The 17,759-nt window shown below is 49.7% G+C and overlaps 1 protein-coding gene and 1 pseudogene across 2 annotated transcripts in view; one reads left to right on the top strand and one right to left on the bottom strand.

The window, feature by feature from the left end:
• LOC129526019 (basic proline-rich protein-like) overlaps positions 1–17,759 on the bottom strand; it is a 328,162-nt pseudogene that overhangs the window by 40,461 nt on the left and 269,942 nt on the right.
• SSH1 (slingshot protein phosphatase 1) overlaps positions 9,519–17,759 on the top strand; it is a 74,926-nt gene continuing 66,685 nt past the window's right edge. The window contains exons 1-2 of one of the 2 annotated variants that reach the window (XM_031000635.3): positions 9,519–9,720; positions 14,497–14,537. In XM_031000635.3, coding sequence (XP_030856495.2) covers positions 9,652–9,720; positions 14,497–14,537 — 110 coding nt within the window. In that variant the 5' untranslated portion in view covers positions 9,519–9,651. Of the gene's footprint in view, positions 9,721–14,496; positions 14,538–17,759 lie in introns of those variants that run through there. The other variant, XM_055358962.2, reaches the window with a different exon arrangement.

The raw sequence follows: 17,759 nt of genomic DNA, 5'->3' as shown, positions 1-17,759 counted from the left end.
AGGAAGGGAGGCTTCAGCCAACTCCGCACAGGGGCAGAGATCCCTCAACTGCCTGGCTGCTGGTGCCTATTGACCCACCCAGAGCGATGCTTCATCAGAAGCCCTAGATACCTGACTTCCATATCCAACCCTGGACACCCTGGCCCAGGTGGCTGAAGCTTTGAGTCCTCTGAACACCGTTCCCTGCAAATAGTGGAACATCCAAACTGTCACCTCCCAGGCTAGAAAGGCCAACAACCCATGCATGTGGTCTGGGGTCTAGTTGGCCTGGGTTCAAACCCTAGCCTTGCTCTGAGCCTCATTTTCTGCAGCTGATGAAATGATCATGTTAGATGCGTTCCTTTCCTATGGCTGCTGTAACAAAGTGCCACAAACTGGGAGGCTTAAACCACAGGCATTTACTCTCACAGTTCTGGAGCCTGGAACTCTGAAATCGAGTTGCTGGTTTCTTCAGAAGGCCACGCAAATCTGCTCCTCACTCCTCACTCCTAGCTCTGGTGGTTTGCTGACCATCTCGGGTGCTCTTTGGCTTGTGGCAGCACAACTCCAACCTTCAGGAAGCATTTTCCCCTTGGCTCTGGGTCCAAATTTCCCCTTTTATTATTTATTTATTTATTTGTTTGTTTGTTTATTTTTTGAGATGCAGTTTCGCTCTTGTTGCCCAGGCTGGAGTGCAATGGTGCAATCTCAGTTCACTGCAACCTCCACCCGCTGGGTTCAAGTGATTCTCTTGCCTCAGCCTCCCAAGTAGCTGGGACTACAGACATGCACCACTATGCCTGGCTAATTTTGTATTTTTAATAGAGACGGGGTTTCTCCATGTTGGTCAGGCTGGTCTCGAACTCCTGACCTCAGGTGATCCACCCGCCTTGGCCTCCCAAAGTGCTGGGATTATAGGCGTGAGCCACCCCGCCCAGCAAATTTCCCCCTTTTCATACGGACACAGTCATATGCGAATAGGGCCCCGCCCTAATGACCTCATCTTAACTTGATCAGCTGCAAAGACCTCATTTCCAAATAAGGTCCCATTCACAGGGACTAGTGAATTTTGTGGGGACACAATTCAACCCAACACCTTAGGTACTATTAGTAAATAGGACAGCACGCTCTGCCTTTCCTGCATAGTATGCTGTTCAATTGACACAACCAAGCTCTGAGGTCAGCACTACCACTTTCTTTTCTTTTCTTTTCTTTTCTTTTCTTTTTTTTTTTGAGATGGAGTCTTGCTTTGTTGTCCAGGCTGGAGTGAAGTGGCGGGACCTCGACTCACTGTAACCTCTGCCCCCTGGGTTCAAGCGATTCTCCTGCCTCAGCCTCCTGAGTAGCTGAGATTATAGGCACTCACCACCACACCTGGCTAATTTTTGTATTTTCAGTAGAGACAGCGTTTCACCGTCTTGGACAGGCTGGTCTTGAACTCCTGACCTCAGGTTATCTGCCCACCTTGGCCTCCCAAAGTGCTGGGATTACAGGCGTGAGCCACCATGCCCGGCCGAGCACTATCACTTTCATATCAATTTTACAGAGAAAGACAGTGGGTCTCGGCTGGGTCTGAAGGCTCACACCTGTAATCCCAGCACTGTGGGAAGCCAAGGCGGCAGCCTGGCCTGGCCAACATGGTGAAACGCCGACTCTACTAAAAATACAAAAATTAGCTGGGTATGGTGGCACACACCTGTAATCCTAGCTACTCAAGAGGCTGAGGTGGGAGGATCACTTGAGCCTGGGGGGAGGAGGTTGCAGTGAGCCGAGATCGCGCCACTGCGCTCCAGCCTGGGTGACACAGACAGAAAGAAAATGGGTCTCAGAAAAAGTACCTGACCTGTAACCTCACAGTTCCTTAGTGGGGAGGCCAGTTTGAATGAACCAGGCAGATCCCAGGGTTTCTACACCTCCCTGGTGGGGCTGTCATGGTGATTCCTCTGCTCAAATATCACCTCACCCAGAAGCTTCCCTGACCACTTGTCTAAGTGGCTCCTCCATTACTCTGCCCTTAGCCTGCTTTGTTTTTCTCCCAAGCTTTTTCATGACTGGACATCATATTTCATTTATTTGACACATATCAGTGCCTATCTTGTTCTAAGACCCTTACCAATATTAATTCATTTAATTAATTATTATTATTATTATTTTGAGACAGTCTCACTCTGTCACCCAGGCTGGAGTGCAGTGGCGTGATCTCGGCTCACTGCAACCTCCGCACCCCCTCAGTTCAAGCGATTTTTGTGCCTCAGCCTCCCGAGTAGCTGGGATTACAGGCACCCACCACCACAACTGGCTAATTTTTGTACTTTTAGTAGAGACGGGGTTTCGCCATGTTGGCCAGGCTGGTCTCGAACTCCTGGCCTCAAGTGATCCACTGGCCTCAGCCTCCCAAAGTGCTGGGATTACAGGCATGAGCCACCGTGCCCGGCCTATTAATTCATTTAAATGCAATATATTTACCATATATGATTTTAAACATATTTGCATATATATATTTTTTTTTACTATATTTCCCACTTGATTGAATGCTCTTCAAGGGCAGTGATTCCATTTTGTTCACTGATGGAACCCAGATTCCTAGACTAGTGCCCAGGAGAGCAACAAACATAGTTTATTGGATGAGTTGAGTGAATGAGAAAATGACACAACGCTTGGGAAGCACCTGGAACATACTGGGTAATGGCATTATAATGATATGTTTTTTAAAGCCCAAATGGAGGTTGAGTTTTATATTCATTTCGTATGGCTGCTGTAACAAATTCCCAGAGATTTAGTGGCTTAAAACAACATAAATTTATTCTCTTGCAATTGTAGAGATCAGAAGTCTAAAATCAAGACGTTGCCAGGATTGGACATGGTGGCTTGTGCCTGTAATCCAAGCAACTGGAGTGGCTAAGCCAGGAGGATTGCTTGAGCCTAGGAGTTCAAGACCAGCCTAGGAAACATAGCAAGACCTTCATTTCTTTTATTTTTTAGACACAGGGTCTCACCCCATCAACCAGGCTGGAGCACAGTGGCATGATCATGGCTCACTGCAGCCTTGATCTCCCAGGCTCAGACAATACTCCCATCTCAGCCTCAGGCATGTGCCACCATGTCCAGGTAATTTTTTGCATTTTTTGGTTTCGCCATGTTGCCCAGGCTGGTCTTGAACTCCTGGGCTGAAGCAATCTGCCCGCCTTACCTCCCAAAGTGCTGGAATTACAGGCATGAGCCACTGCACCCAGCTGAGACCCTCATCTCTAAAAAAACAAACAAACAAACAAAAAACCCTTAAAAATCAACCGGGCTTGGGGAACATCACACACCGGGGCCAGTCAGGGGGTGGTGGGCCAGGGGAGGGATAACATTAGGAGAAATATCTAATGCAGATGACGGGTTGATGGGTGCAGCAAACCACCACGGCACGTGTATACCTACCTATGTAACAAGCCTGCACTTTCTGCACATGTACTCCAGAACTTAAAGTATAATAATAATAAAAAAAAGGCAACCGGGCATAGTGGTGTGTGTCTGTGGTGTGTCCCAGCTACTCAGGAGGCTGAGGTGGGAGAATCCCTTGAGCCCTGGAGGTCGAGGCTGCTGTGAGCTATGATAATGCCACTGCACTCCAGCCTGGGTGACAGCTCTGTGAGCAAGACCCTGTCTCAAAAAAGAAAAGAAAAAGATATCAGCAGGGCTCCATTCTTTCTGGAGACTCTGAAAGGAGAATTCATTTTCTGGCATTTTTCCACTTTTAGCAACTGCCTGCATTCCTTGGATTGTGGCCTCTTCCTTCACTCTAATCCCTCAGTTCCGTTGTCACATCTCTTACTACTGACTCTGACCTTCTCACCTCCCTCTTATAAGGACCCTTGTGATTACATTAGGACCTCTTGGGCCTCCTCCAGGAAAATTTCCCCATCTAAACATCCTGAGTTTAATCACATCTGTAAAACCCTCTTAGCATGCAAGGTAACATAGGCAGGGATTCTAGGGATTTGGAATATGGACATCTTTGCGGGCCATTATTCAGCCTATCAGAGCTTTATTACCTCTGAATATCATTTTGGAATGAACAATTAAGGAGAAATTACAAGTTATTTGCTTTAACAGGCAAACTATTGGCCAGGTGCAGTGGCTCACACCTGTAATTCCAGCACTTTGGGAGGCCGAGGTGGATGGATCACTTGAGGTCAGGAGTTCGGGACCAGCCTGGCCAACATGGTAAAATCCCGTTTCTACTAAAAATACAAAAATTAGCTGGGCATGGGGGTGGGCACCTGTAATCCCAGCTACTTGGGAGGCTGAGGCAGGAGAATCACTTGAACCCAGGAAGTGGAGTTTGCAGAGAGCCGAGATCAAGCCACTGCACTCCAGCCTGGGCAACAGAGCAAGATTCCATCTCAAAAAAAAAAAAAAAGGGAACTATTACTTTTAATAGTTGGTCATTAATGACAAAACCGCAATTACTTTTGCACCATTAAAAAAAATTGACAAAAACCGCAATTACTTTTGCACCAACCCTTTCTGAGGCTGTCCTGGAAGAACCTGTCTTTGCCTGAGTTCTAAAGCAGAAAAACATGGGTGAACCAGGTTCACCACTCCTTAGTTACATAACTTGGGGCCAGTGCCTTAACCACTCTGTGCATCAATTTCCTCACCCATGAAATGAGAATCACAGGGTGACAAGAATGAATGTACCTAAAGTGTCCCAACCCAGAAATGGGCCTAGGGCAGATCCACAATGCCATTGTCACTAATGCACAGGGGCTGTAGGAGCACAGAGAAGGGGTGCCTAACCCAGCCACGGGGCAAGGAAGGCTTCCTGGAGGAGGTGATCTTGGAGTATAAGTGGGGGGACATTCACATGTTAATAAATCATGTCCCCCACACACTCACAAAGCACTTTGCATTGTGCCTTAGCAGAGAGCAAATAGCTCAATAACTCACTGTTTTTTAGTAGTTACAAAAGTGAGCTGGGACTACAAGGAGGAGGTCAAAGATGATTAAATAAACTATTATATGATGAAAAATCATGATACTGATTGGAAAGGGCTCTAATGCATGGGAGAAAACTTCAGAGCTGCCTCTACTGGATTGTTCTCCTCCTCCATGCCCAGGGCTTCTTGGGACCTGCCCTGACTGAGGCCTGGGAGCTTTCACTTCCCCTTGTCCACTCCACCCTCTCAGAGGCTACTGGAGTCAAGCTGACAGGCTTTTTTTTTTTTTTTTTTTTTTTTTGAGACAGAGTGTCAAAAGTGGCACGATCTCAGCTCACTGCAGCCTCCACCTCCTGGTTTCAGGCGATTCTCCTACCACAGCCTCCCGAGTAGCTGGGATTACAGGTGCACGCCACCATGCCCAGCTGAACCACAGGCCATTTTCACAAAAGGCTTTAGAATGGCCAAAGTTGTAAAAGAATCAGATAAAGACAGGATCAATAAAAGTGCTTTGCTGAGCTACACTGAAGTCTGAAGTAAGCGGAAGAATCAGTGACACAGTACTGATTCCATTTTTACTTAAAAATTTGATACTTTGGCCAGGTGTGGTGGCTCATGCCGGTAATCCCAACGCTTTGGGAGGCCAAGGTCAGGGGATTGAGTGCCGCCAGGAGTTTGAAACTAGCCTGGGCAACATAGCAACACCCAGTTTCTGCCAAAAGTAAAGTCAGCCAGGCATGGTGGTGTACACCTGTAGTCTCAGGTACTCCGGAGGCAGAGGCAGGAGGATGGCTTGAGCCCAGAGTTCAAGGCTGAAGTGAGCTAGGATTGCACCACTACACCCTGTCCTGGGTGACAGAATGAGACCTTGGCTCTTAAAAAATTTTTGTAAACAGATATATTTTGTAACTCACCTGATTATAAATACATTAATTAGAACTATAAAAAAAAATTTTTTTTGTAAATATTTTGACCAGGCGCAGTGGCTCACACCTGTAATCCCAGCATTTTGGGAGGCCGAGGCAGGCAGATCACTGATTTCAGGAATTTGAGACCAGCCTGGCCAACATGGTGAAACCCCATCTCTACTAAAAATACAAAAATTAGCCGGTCATGATGGTGGGGGTCTGTAATCCCAGCTACTCGGGAGGCTGAGGCAGGAGAACTGATTGAACCCAAGAGGCAGAGATTGTGCCACACTGCACTCCAGCCTGCGCAACAGAGCAAGACTCTGTCTCAATTAAAAAAAAAAAAAAAGCAAATTTAAAAAATATTTTATTTATCATGGATTTGGCATTAATTTTGATTTTCTAAAATATTGCATTAAAATACTATTTATCTTAATCATTGAGTTTCTGGGGGCACCCTCTTAACATTTTGCACCCTCACGCTGGTCCCAGCCTGACTCCTGAGGCTTTTCTTAGGGACCGTTCCTGGCTCTACGGTAATGGGACAAGACAGAGAGATGGACCCATTGTGGTAAGGCAGACTGACACTTGCTGTGTGTTTAAGGGTAGGGTGAGGGCTACAAGATCCTGGAAATGACACTGCTTAAGGGGCAGGGAAAGCTTTTTGGAGGTGATTTCTAGCAAGAGTTAGTTGTAGGGAAGAAAAGGGCTCTCGGCTCTAAGAGGAAGTGAGAAGGGGTGGAGACTGCCTCCAAAAAAGTTGGGGTGAGTGGAAAAGCAGGCTGGCCAGAGCAGGGGGATTAGGATTGGGGGCCACGGACGGGTACCAGGATCAGATCTAGGTAGGAATTTCTTGGTGAAGAGGCCATTGCATTTGTATAGGCAGTAGTTCTCAGACTGTCGTCCCCAGACAGAAGCATCAGCATTGCCTGGGAATTCGTTAGACGTGCAAATTTTCCAGCCCTACAGCAAACCTTGTGAATTCGAAACTCTGGGAGGTTGGGTCTAGCAATCTGTATTTTCTCCAGGGGATTCTCAAACTCTCAACTTTGAAAACTAATCTAAGAGAGACATAAAAGAAAGATAAATCATAATGAAACACCATGCATTACAGTGTGGAAATGCTCAGCCACTACTCCCTGAGAGGACACAGGGGCATCTCAGAAGCATGGGCCTGCCAATAATCAATGTGCTTGGATTTGAGAAATAAAATATTCTCTACTCAACTGAATTTTGTCCACAATTTTGCCTTATATTTGACATTTAAGTACCTATGACTGTCTGTCTACCTAGAGTGCAGCTACAGTTGTGGGCACCTTGTGTGGGATGCTCTAATATTAGCAGAGGTGTTGCCATCCATTACCTCCTTTTCCCTAAGGATGGATGAACAACTCTTGACAAAACTCTCAAGCAAAACAAAGTATATTTTCCCTTCCTTTCCCTCCCCTCCTCTCTCCTCCCCTCCCCTCCCCTCCTCTCCCCTCCCCTCCCCTCCCTTCCCTTCTCTCTTTCTCTCTTTCTCTCTGTCTTGCTGTGTCACACAGGCTGGAGTGCAGTGGCACGATCTCAGATTGCTGCAACCTCTGCCTCCCGGGTTCAAGTGATTCTCCTGCCTCAGCCTCCTGAGTAGCTGAGATTATAGGTGCCCGCCACCACGCCTGGCTAATTTTTTGTATTTTTAGGAGAGACAGGATTTCAACATAGTCTCCTTTCTGAAAATTCAGTAAAAAATACTAGGCTAGCCATGGTGGCTTCTGCCTGTAATCCCAGCACTTTGGAAGGCGGAAGCAGGAGGATTACCTGGGCAACATAGTTAAACTTTTTTTTTTAAAGGAGCTGGGCGTGGTGGTGTGTACCTGTAGTACTCAGGAGACTGAAGCAGGAGGATGATTTGAGCCTGGGAGATGGAGGCTGCAGTGAGCTATGATTGTGACATTGCACTTCAGCCTGGGTGACGGGAGTGAGACCCTGTTTCAGAAAAAAAGTGAGAGAAAGAAAGAGAGGAAGGAAGGAAGGCAGGAAGGAAGGAAGGAAGACTAGTGTTGATGTATGAAATGGAGTTAGGTTCTGGCTTCAGATTACTATAAATGGGTTTTTCACCCAGGAAACATTCTGTGGGAATGGAGCAATTCTTCCTGGGGAGACCGTCCAGTGCATTGGAAGACATTTAGCATCCAAGGCTCTTGCACTCTAAATGCCAGGAGCTCTCCCCCTCCATCAGCAAGGCAACCACAAACATTCCCACAAATCCCCTCTTAGAAACGCTTCGTAGAAGCTACAGTGCCCCCCACTAGAATCACCTTTGAGATGAATCGTGCTGAGACCCTGTGAATAATATGGAGGAGGTCACAGCCCCAGGACAGAGGGAGGGACGGGGAAGAATCCAGGAGGCTGCGTGGGTTTCCTGTTGGGCAGTAAGACAAATTTGCTAAGCTGCGGGGCAGGCTGGGACCACTGCGTTTGCGAGTGCTTGTGCAACATGCAGAGGTTGGGGGTGGGAGCCGGGAGATGAGATTTTGGCTAAAAGAAAAGTTTCCTACTACTAAGTCAAGCCAGAATTGCCTTCTTGGTATCTTATTCCATGTTCCCCTCTCCATCCCCATAACTGGTCACCTCTCCCAGGGACAACAGCACCAGCCTCCTCCCTGGTCTCCCTCAGCCCTCTGCCCCGTGGTCCCTCATCCACGCAGCAGCCGGAGCGATCTTTCCAGAGAGGATGGAGACTCCAGCCATTCCTCCCCTCTTCCCTTCCCTGAGTGCTGGCCTCCGGTTGACAAACTTCTTCCTGCTTCAGGGCACGCTGATCCCCCCTGCTTGGAGAGCTGTCTCTCCGTTCTTTCACCTGTTAATCCTGCTTATGCTCAAGCCCAAGCCTCAGAATAAAGCTCTTCTGGGAAGCCTTCCCTGACCTCCAAGGAGTTGGCTGGGTTTCAGAACACCCAGAAAGAATTCATTGAAAAAGATTAGCAAAATACTTTTTTAAAAACGTGCCTAATAACTTGATTAACCTCTGCAAAGTTAGGCGAATCTATTTTGCTTACTGTTTTAGTTTTTTGGTTTTTTTTTTGAGACCGAGTCTTGCTCTGTCGCCCAGGCTGGAGTGCAGTGGCGCGATCTCAGCTCATTGCAACCTCCGCCTCCCAGGTTCAAGCGATTCTCTTGCCTCAGCCTCCCGAGTAGCTGGGACTACAGGCGCGCACTACTGCGCCCAGCTAATTTTTGTATTTTTAGTAGAGACGGGGTTTCACCATGTTGGCCAGGATGGTCTCGATCTCCTGACCTCGTAATCCGCCCGCCTCAGCCTCCCAAAGTGCTGGGATTACAGGCGTGAGCCACCGCGCCCGGCCCCAGGACGTCTTTTATTTCCTGGTCGCTGTACAGTCCTGTCTGTACGGTCGCCGGGCCTCAGTTTCCCCAGGCAGAGCAGCGGGCAGGGCCCCTGGGGCGTACGGGCTCCGGGCGGCGCGCGCGCCCCCGAGTCCCAGGCCAGATAGCGGGGCGCGCGGGCGGGGGCGCGTGTGTCGGGCGCGCGAGGGACGTGATCGACCAGCCGAGGCCTCGGGCAGCCCTCAGGGCCCCCGCGCACGCGCGCCTCCTCGCCCCGCCCTGCCCGCTTCCCCGCCCACTCCGCGCACTGAGGCCGGCGCGCGCCGGCGCGGGAGGCGGGAGCTGGGGGCGGGGGCGGTGGCGACGCCGAGGGGGAGGGGCGGGCCCGGCCCGGCTCGGCCCGGCCGCCCGCGCGCGGCTCCAGGAGGCCCCGGGCCCGGCCCGGGCGGCGGTGGCGGTGGCGGCTCTGGCTCGAGAGGTCTGTGGCGCCCTCGCACCGCGCCGCAGCCATGGCCCTGGTGACCCTGCAGCGCTCGCCCACGCCCAGCGCCGCCTCCTCCTCGGCCAGCAACAGCGAGGTGAGCCCCAGGCTCGCCGCGCCCGGCCCGGCCCGCCGGACGCCGCGCCGAGGCCGCCGGAGCTGGGGCCGCGCGTGCGGGGCAGGGGGGCGGCTGCGCGGGCTCCTGGGGGCCCCGCCGTAGGAACAGAGCCGGGCAGCCGGACCAGGGTGACCGTGCGAGGACTGTGTGCGATGTGACCCTGTCTGGGGGAGCTGTGCGGGGACTTTGTGTGCGGTGTGACCCCTATCGGGGGGCGACTTTGCAGGGACTATGTATGCAGTGCGACCCCTCTGGGAGTGTCTGCAGGATACTGTGTGTGCGCTGTGACCCACATCAGGGGGTTACCCCCATCTTGGGGTGACCCCTGTTAGGCGGAGACTGTGTGCGTTGTGACCCCTGAGGGTGACTGTGCAGAGACTGTGTGTGCAGATGTGACCTCGTGATTGTGTGGGGACTGTGATTTCAGGTGTGACCCCCATCTTGGGTTGACCTCTGTCTGGGGAGGACTGTGCGTCTGTCGGGACTCCCATTTGTGAGTGACTCTGCAGTGTGACCAGGGTCCAGGGGTGACTGGATGTGCAACTGGGACCCTTGATTGGGTGACTGCGTGAGCCGCTGGTTCTGAGACCTGTGGCCGGGGTAGTTCTAGGCCCTTTGCCTGTATGCCTGGCTGTGCGATGTGAGATGTGACTGTTGCTGACCTGCCGTCCGGGGACTGTGCCAGCGTGAGACAGGCATCTGGGAGTGCCCCTACAAACGTGTGAGATTGTTTCCCCGCCTGCCGCCTCTGGAGTTCTGTCTGTAGGCGTGCCCGTGTCACTGTGTGACGGTGACCGAGCGTGCTGTGGGCTCTGTGTGGCTGTGTCTCACGTCTGTGTGTGCAGCCTTAGTCTGGCTTTTCCTTTCTGTAACATCACTCAGGCCTGTGTGTTTATGTGCATCTATCTTTCTGTGTGGCTGTGACCCATTCTGGGAGATTGCATAGGTGCATTCCTGGGTTGCGTGTCCTGGCACTGTGCGCGTTTTTGTGGGTCTGTGTGTGGCCCAGGTCCGTTTGCCTGGCCACTTTTTCCTCTGGGGTTGATTGAGGGCACTGTTGCCCTCTTAGCCTGCAGGGTTGGCCTGGCTTGTGCTAGGCTGGGGCCTTGGGCCTCTGAGCAGGCCAGCCCTCTGTAGCTGCAGGGATGACCCTCTGGTCGCGCAATCTTGCCCACCATCTCTTGAAGAACCCGTCAAGGCCTCTGGTCTAAACTCTTACCTATAACAAGGCTGAGTGTCCGCCTGCAGACCCTTAGCTGTGTTTAGAGAAGACTGGAGGAGCGGCCCTGCGGTCCCAGGCCCAGGAAGTTCCGCAGCCGGCATCTGGGCTCTTCAGCCCCTTTCTTTGTGGGAGGGAGTGGGGGAAGTTGACTGATAACACGGGGGAGGTTTGTGTGTCTGTGTGAGTCAAGAGAAGAATGTTTGCATTTGGCTTGACAGCCCTGTCTCCTGGTAGGGTAGTTCTTCAGCCTTGTTTTGCTGGGATTGGCAGGGACATTTTCAGAGTGGCTGGGAAGTTGAACCTTCACAGCCCCCTCCTTGGAGAGGAGAGGCCATTCATGAGTTATCTACACACAGAAGGTTCTAGTAATCCCCCTCTACACGCTGATTAGAGGCAAAAGAACACTGGCGATCAATAGTCTGCTACTGAGAAGTTAGGTTGCAGGAGCCTTTCCTTCCCACAGCGAGGAGGGGCTGTTTTCTGTTCCTATCACTGCTGTCTGGCAATTTATGCACTCAATCTCAGGTTCTCATCACAAAAGCTTATGTGAGGTAAGGGGAGAGGTTGGCTTCAGGCTGAACCTGTCAGCCCAGATTTCTGATTCAAAACCCCATGTTCCTAGAGTTACTTGCAACCTAATCTGTTCTTGTCTTACGCATTTTAAGGTCTTATTTTTTAGTTACATACCATAAATTTGCCATTTTAAAGTGTACAATTCAGTGGTTTTTAGTATATACATGAGATTGTGCAACCACCACCATCTAATTCCAGAACATTTTCGTCCCCCACAAAATAGGAACCCTGTACCCGTTAGCCCTCACCTGCAGCCTCCCCCTGCCCCATTCTCCCTAACCTTAGGCAACCACTAATCTACTTTCTGTATCTATGGATTTGCTTATTCTGGACATTTTATATAAATGGAATCACACCCTGTGTGGCCTTTTGTGTCTGGCTTCTTTGACTCAGCATCACGTTTTCAAAGTTCATGCATATTGTAGCATGTGGCAGTACTTCATTCCTTTTCATGGCTATATAATACTCCATTGTATGGATGTACCACATTTTGTTGGACATTTGTGTTGTGTCTACTAGATACATTTTCAATTATTATATAAAGCATTATTTTTACCAAGTGCCAATGACCTGATAAACATAAAGTAAAACTCAGGCAGCTTTTATTTGATCATAGCAAAGTTGCAGCATTCATTGCTTGGCTTTGAACGCGCTGGGATGTTTCCCAAAGGCAAGGCCCTCGTTCAGACGTGTTGAGGTGAGAAGCAAGGTGAGATGGAGACAGCAAGTGTGTGTGGGGTCAGGAGACTTAGGCCAGGCCGGTTCTGCCCTGGTCCGCCCTCGCTTGAGTTGCTTCCTGTCTGTGGGCCCTGGCTCATCTAAAAGGACTGAATTACCTCTTTCATGTGTTCCTTGGCAGATGTAGTTTCCCTGGAATAACTGACCTGAGATGGCCTTTCATCTGAGAACCTCAGAGAGTGACCGAGAATTAAATGATTGTGAAGTCCGTACCCCCAAGTCACGTCATCACTCTTCAAATTGCAACTTCATAATGAGTCAGACACTTAGGGCAGTGCTTTCCTGACACAGCCAGGCCTGCTGCCGGCGTGGGAAACAGGGGGGATCACAGCCCTCAGTCCTAAGGCTCTCTTTTCTCTTTTAATTTTCTTTCTTTTTTTCCCCAGTCTTTGATTATGTCACTTATGTCATTTTCCTGTGAATCTTATCTCAGTTCCTTTGTGTGAACAGGCAGAGCACAAGAATAGATAAATCAATAATTTTCAGGAATGGATCGTAACATTGTTATTTCTGAGAAACATTCAAAGTGACTAATTTTCATGGGCAGATCTCCAGGCACTTTTTTGGATTGGACCAGAGTTTCTCAACCCACTGTTGATACTTGGGACCAGAACATTCTCTCTTGCTGGGGGACCATCCTGTGTGTTGTGGGTTGTGCAGTACATGTGGGATCCTGTCCTCTACCCACTAGGTGCCAGTAGTGACCTCCAGAAAAATGCCTCCAGACATCTTCCAATGTCTCCTGTTGAGAGAACTTGCTCCGCATTGAGAACCACTGGGTTAGACCCCAACATACTCTTTGTCAATTTGTTGCTCTTGTGACTTGTTTTGTGGTCATTGAAGCCTTCCCTAGTCTTTCCACTTCTCCTTCAGTGTGGGGTAGGTGCCTCTGCAGAATCTTGTGTGTACTTCATCTTAATATGATGTAGGGACTCCCAGGCCCTCTGGTGTATGCTTTTTTTTTTTTTTTTTTTTTTTTGAAACGAAGTATTGCTCTTTCACCAGGCTGGAGTGCAGTGGTGCAATCTCGGCTCACTGCAACCTCCGCCTCCTGGGTTCAAGTGATTCTTCTGCCTCAGCCTCCCAGGTAGCTGGGATTACAGGTACATGCCACCATGCCTGGCTAATTTTTGTATTTTTAGTAGAGACAGGGTGTCACCTTGTTGGCTAGGCTGGTCTCGAACTCCTGACCTCAGGTGATCCGCCCACCTCGGCCTCCTGCAGTGCTGGGATTCCAGGTGTGAGCCACTGCGCTGGGCTGGTGTACTCATTCTTGGTTGAAGTTGCCACCTCCTGGTGGGTGTCCCTTGCTGCCCAGGCCCCTCCCTACATTATCTCTGGACCCTTTTTCCTTCGCCCTTGGCTCCTGCCTCATTTCTGTCCTCGATCAGCCCTGCATCTCTCCCAGCCATCACAGCTTTCCAGGTTTCTCTTTCCCATTCAATGGGCGCCTCTGTGCAACATAAAAAACATGCCAAGTCCCAGCGGTGCGGAGTTGTTTGGGGGGTGTGTGTGTGTTTCCTTCTCATTTCAGTTTGCTCTCTGAAAGAAAAAAAATAAAAATATGTCATAGGTACTTCTGGAGCCCAAACTCTTGGCCTTTTAGATTTCAGAAAATATTAAATATCTCTTTCTTGCATTTATATAAATAAACCGATAGCCTAGGATGTTTCGTATCAAACGTTTAAGTCTTTTCGAGAACCATCAAGAGCTTTCAAGACCCACAAACAGACGGCCTGATTCCTGGCCACCTTCCACTGTGCAAGTCTTGCCTGGGTTGGTTTTTTGAAAATGGTGTTCATCACTCAGCTGTTATTGCCTGGCTCCGTGGAGGAAGTGGATTCTCTTTAAACATGACCCCCTCCCCTTAAAAGAGAAAAACAGGATAAGATCCAGAACAACCCCGGAAAGTTGAGGGCTGAGGGCTAAAAGACCGTGCTGGGTAACAACACCAGATAGGAAATGTTGAGCTAACAGGACTCCATCCCCTGGACTGTGGCAGGAATGTGGGTCAACATTTGGAAACCTGAAAATTCCCCCACGGAAATGACTCCAAGGGACAGACCGGGATTGGTGAGGAAAGGGCACGGCTGTTTAGAAGTAGCTAGGTTTCCTGGATATCTTTATCTTTTTCCAGTACCGGGGTAGAAAATGTGAGACTGCCGCCCGAGGCGTGTTGACAGTGGTGCCTGTGGTGTGATATTCTCTTTCTTTCTCTGTAGTTGGAGGCTGGCAGCGAAGAAGATCGAAAATTAAACCTCAGGTAAGCAGACTTTCAATTTTTGTTCCTAAGTCTTTCTCCCAAGCAGGTAAGGAATGCTCTTGTTCCTCTCCCAAAGGGAAAACCTTCAAAAAGAATATGCCAGTTTTGGGCTGGGTGCGGTGGGTCACGCCTGTAATTCCAGCACTTTGGGAGGCTGAGGCGGGTGGATCACAAGGTCAGGAGATCGAGACCATCCTGGCCAACATGGTGAAACCCTGTCTCTACTAAAAAAATAGAAAAAATTAACCGGGCGTGGTAATGTGTGCTTGTAGTCCCAGCTGCTCGGGGGGCTGAGGCGGTGGAATCGCTTGAACCCGGGAGGCAGAGTGAGCCAAGATCGCGCCACTGCACTCCAGCCTGGCGACAGAGCAAAACTCCGTCTTAAAAAAAAAAAAAAAAAAAAAAAAAGAATATGCCAATTTCTTAGTGCTTTAGAAATTATATCTAAAACACATAAAACTGAAGTGCTTTAAAATCCATACATATGTCTAGCCACTTTAATAATATTATATAACACTCGGAAAAGAAGGAAAATAATTGCCATTATTCTACCACCCTTACATTACCATTTTGAGCATTTTTTGGTAACTTATTATTTTCTAATAGAGACAAGGTCTTGCTGTGTTGCCCAGGCTGGTCTTGGACTCCTGGCCTCAAGACATCTTCCTGCTTGGCCTCCTGAAGTACTGGGATTACAGTCATGAGCTACTGTGCCCGGCCTAACTTGAGCATTTTTATGTATTTTCTTGCAGACTATTTTTCTGCTTAAAAAAAAAGTAATAATCATGACACTCTGCCCTCACTTTTTCATCTTGCTTTTGGTAAGGTGTTCCTTTTGCGGTAAGCACTTCGCTGATTTGAAACAGATACTCAATCCCCTAAAGGTATCAATTCAGGGTGCTTTAATTGTGCTTATGAGAAATCTTTAGCTCTGCTCATTTAAAAGATTCCAAGATGCAGTCCTCAGCTGATGTATTCAGTAATGGACACCAAAAACATTTTTGTTTTTTCTTTGCCAAAAATTAAGTTCTGCCTTTGTTTGGGTGTTTTGTTGATTTATAGAAGATTCAGCCCTTTGTTATATTAATATCATGTATTCCTTCATACCAAGGAGCCAGTCTTAAACTCTGACCTCATAGTTTTAAAAAAAGTAAATAAATTTTCAGGAATATTGTTTTTTTTAAAAAAAAGTCTGTTTTATCTCATGAGGGGAAGGAAAATTAATTGGAAAAGGAAATATGTGTTCAGAAATTGGGGTCAACCATTCATTACCGACAGCAGGGTGTTCTGGTCAAAATCATATGCAGAACTAGTAGAAATATGCTCAGCTTTTCTCCGATGTTTCTGTGTGCTTGAGTGAAGGGAGGGGAAATACTCACTTTTATTACAGCACACATGATTTCTAAAGATTATGTGGGTAGGGAAACACTAGCCTGCAAGAATCAAAGAGATGCCTTATTTCTGGGTCCTCGCTGGGGGACTTCTGCTGGGTCCTCACTTTTAATGTTATGCTCAAGATACAGGACACATTTGCTCCATCACCCTGGGGTTTTTGATTGGTCAGGTCAGGGCCCACGTCAGCGTTCCCAGGCTAGAAGCAGCTGGATTCCCAATGGGGGCAGTCATGGGCCGAGTTGCAGATCAGACTGTCTGGGTGGAAGCAGGGAGTGGGTGGAGTGGAAGTCTGGAGACTGATTGTCAAGGAGGAACTGAAAGAGGGGCTTGCCCACCTCAGAGCGGCTCCTGTAGGCACCCAGCTCCCTTCCCCCCAAATCTCCTCCCCCAGATCCCTGCCCCCAACTGCCCTCCCCACCAGCTCCTCTCTCCACCTGTTCTCCTCCCCAAAATCCCCTTCCCCAGATCCCTCCCTCCAGGTTCCCCTCCCCCGACTCTCCATCTCTCTTCCCCACTCCCCTCCCCCAGATCCCCTCCCTAGATCCCCTCCCCAAGCTTCCCTCCCCCAAATCCCCTCCCTAGATCCCATCCCTAACCATCCCTCCCCAATCCCCTCCCCCATCTCCCCTCCCTGAAGTCCCCTCTCTGAGCTCCCCTTCCCCCAGCTCCCCTCCCTAAATCCCCTCCCCAAGTTCCCCTCCCTCAGCTCCCTTGCCCCAGATTTCCTCCCTAGATCCCCCTCCCCAAGCTCCTCTCCCATTTCTCCTCCCCATCTCCCCTCCCCCAGCTCCCCTCCCTAGATCCTCTCCCCAAGCTTCCCTCTCCCAGATCCCCTTCCCCAGCTTCCCTCCCCCATCTCCCCTCCCCCATCTCCCCTCCCCAAGCTCCCCTCTCCCAGATCTCCTCCTTAGCTCCCCATCCCCACGTCCCATCATTGAGCTACCCTCCCCAAGCTCTTTTCCCCCAGCTCCCTCCTGGAGCTCCCCTCCCCATCTCCCCTCCCCCAGCTCCCTCCTGGAGCTCCCCTCCCCATCTCCCCTCCCCCAGCTCACTCTTGGAGCTCCCCTCCCCCATCTCCCCTCCCCAATGCTCTCCTCCCCCAGCTCCTTCCAGGAGCTCCCCTCCCCATCTCCCCTCCCCCAGCTCCCTCCTAGAGCTCCCCTCCCCATCTCTCCTCCCTCGTGCTCCCCCTTGGAGCTCCCCTCCCCCATGCTCCCCTCCGCCATGTTCCCCTCCCCCAGTTCCCTTCTGGGCTCTCCTCCCCATCTGCCCTCCCCTAGCTCCCTCTTGGAGGTCCCCTCCCCCATGCCTCCTCCCCTGGCTCCCCTCCAGCCCTTTCTTGGGGTTGGAATCTCTTCCATCTCTTGTCTCTCTCAGGGCTGTTGTTGATGAGAGAGTACTGAGCTCTGTCACTTAGACTGTCTTTGGGGCAAAGAGCTATTTTTATTTTTTAATTACCTTTAATAGCTTATAGCATAGTGTTTTCAGTTAATAAGAACTTATAAATAGCAGTGACATGAAAATGTGTATGTGGACCCTTCTCATTAGTATTTAACCTTTTTTAAAATTAAAACTTTTTATTTTTATTTTTTAGAGACAGGGTCTTTGTTGTCCAGGCCAGAGTGCAATGGTGTGATCATAGCTCACTGCAGCCTTGAACTCCTGGGGCCAAGCTATCTTCCCACCTCAGCCTCCCAAGTAGCTGGGACTACAGGTGTGCGCCACCACACCTGGCTAATTTTTTTAAATGTGTTTTGAAGAGACGAGATCGCACTGTGTTGTTGAGGCTGGTCTCAAACTCTTGGGCTTAAGTGATCCTCCCACCTC

Source organism: Gorilla gorilla, chromosome 10, assembly GCF_029281585.2.
Source record: "Gorilla gorilla gorilla isolate KB3781 chromosome 10, NHGRI_mGorGor1-v2.1_pri, whole genome shotgun sequence".
Classification (NCBI taxonomy): domain Eukaryota; kingdom Metazoa; phylum Chordata; class Mammalia; order Primates; family Hominidae; genus Gorilla; species Gorilla gorilla.
Note: the sequence above shows the minus strand (reverse complement) of the source record. Positions and strands in the feature narration are given on the sequence as shown.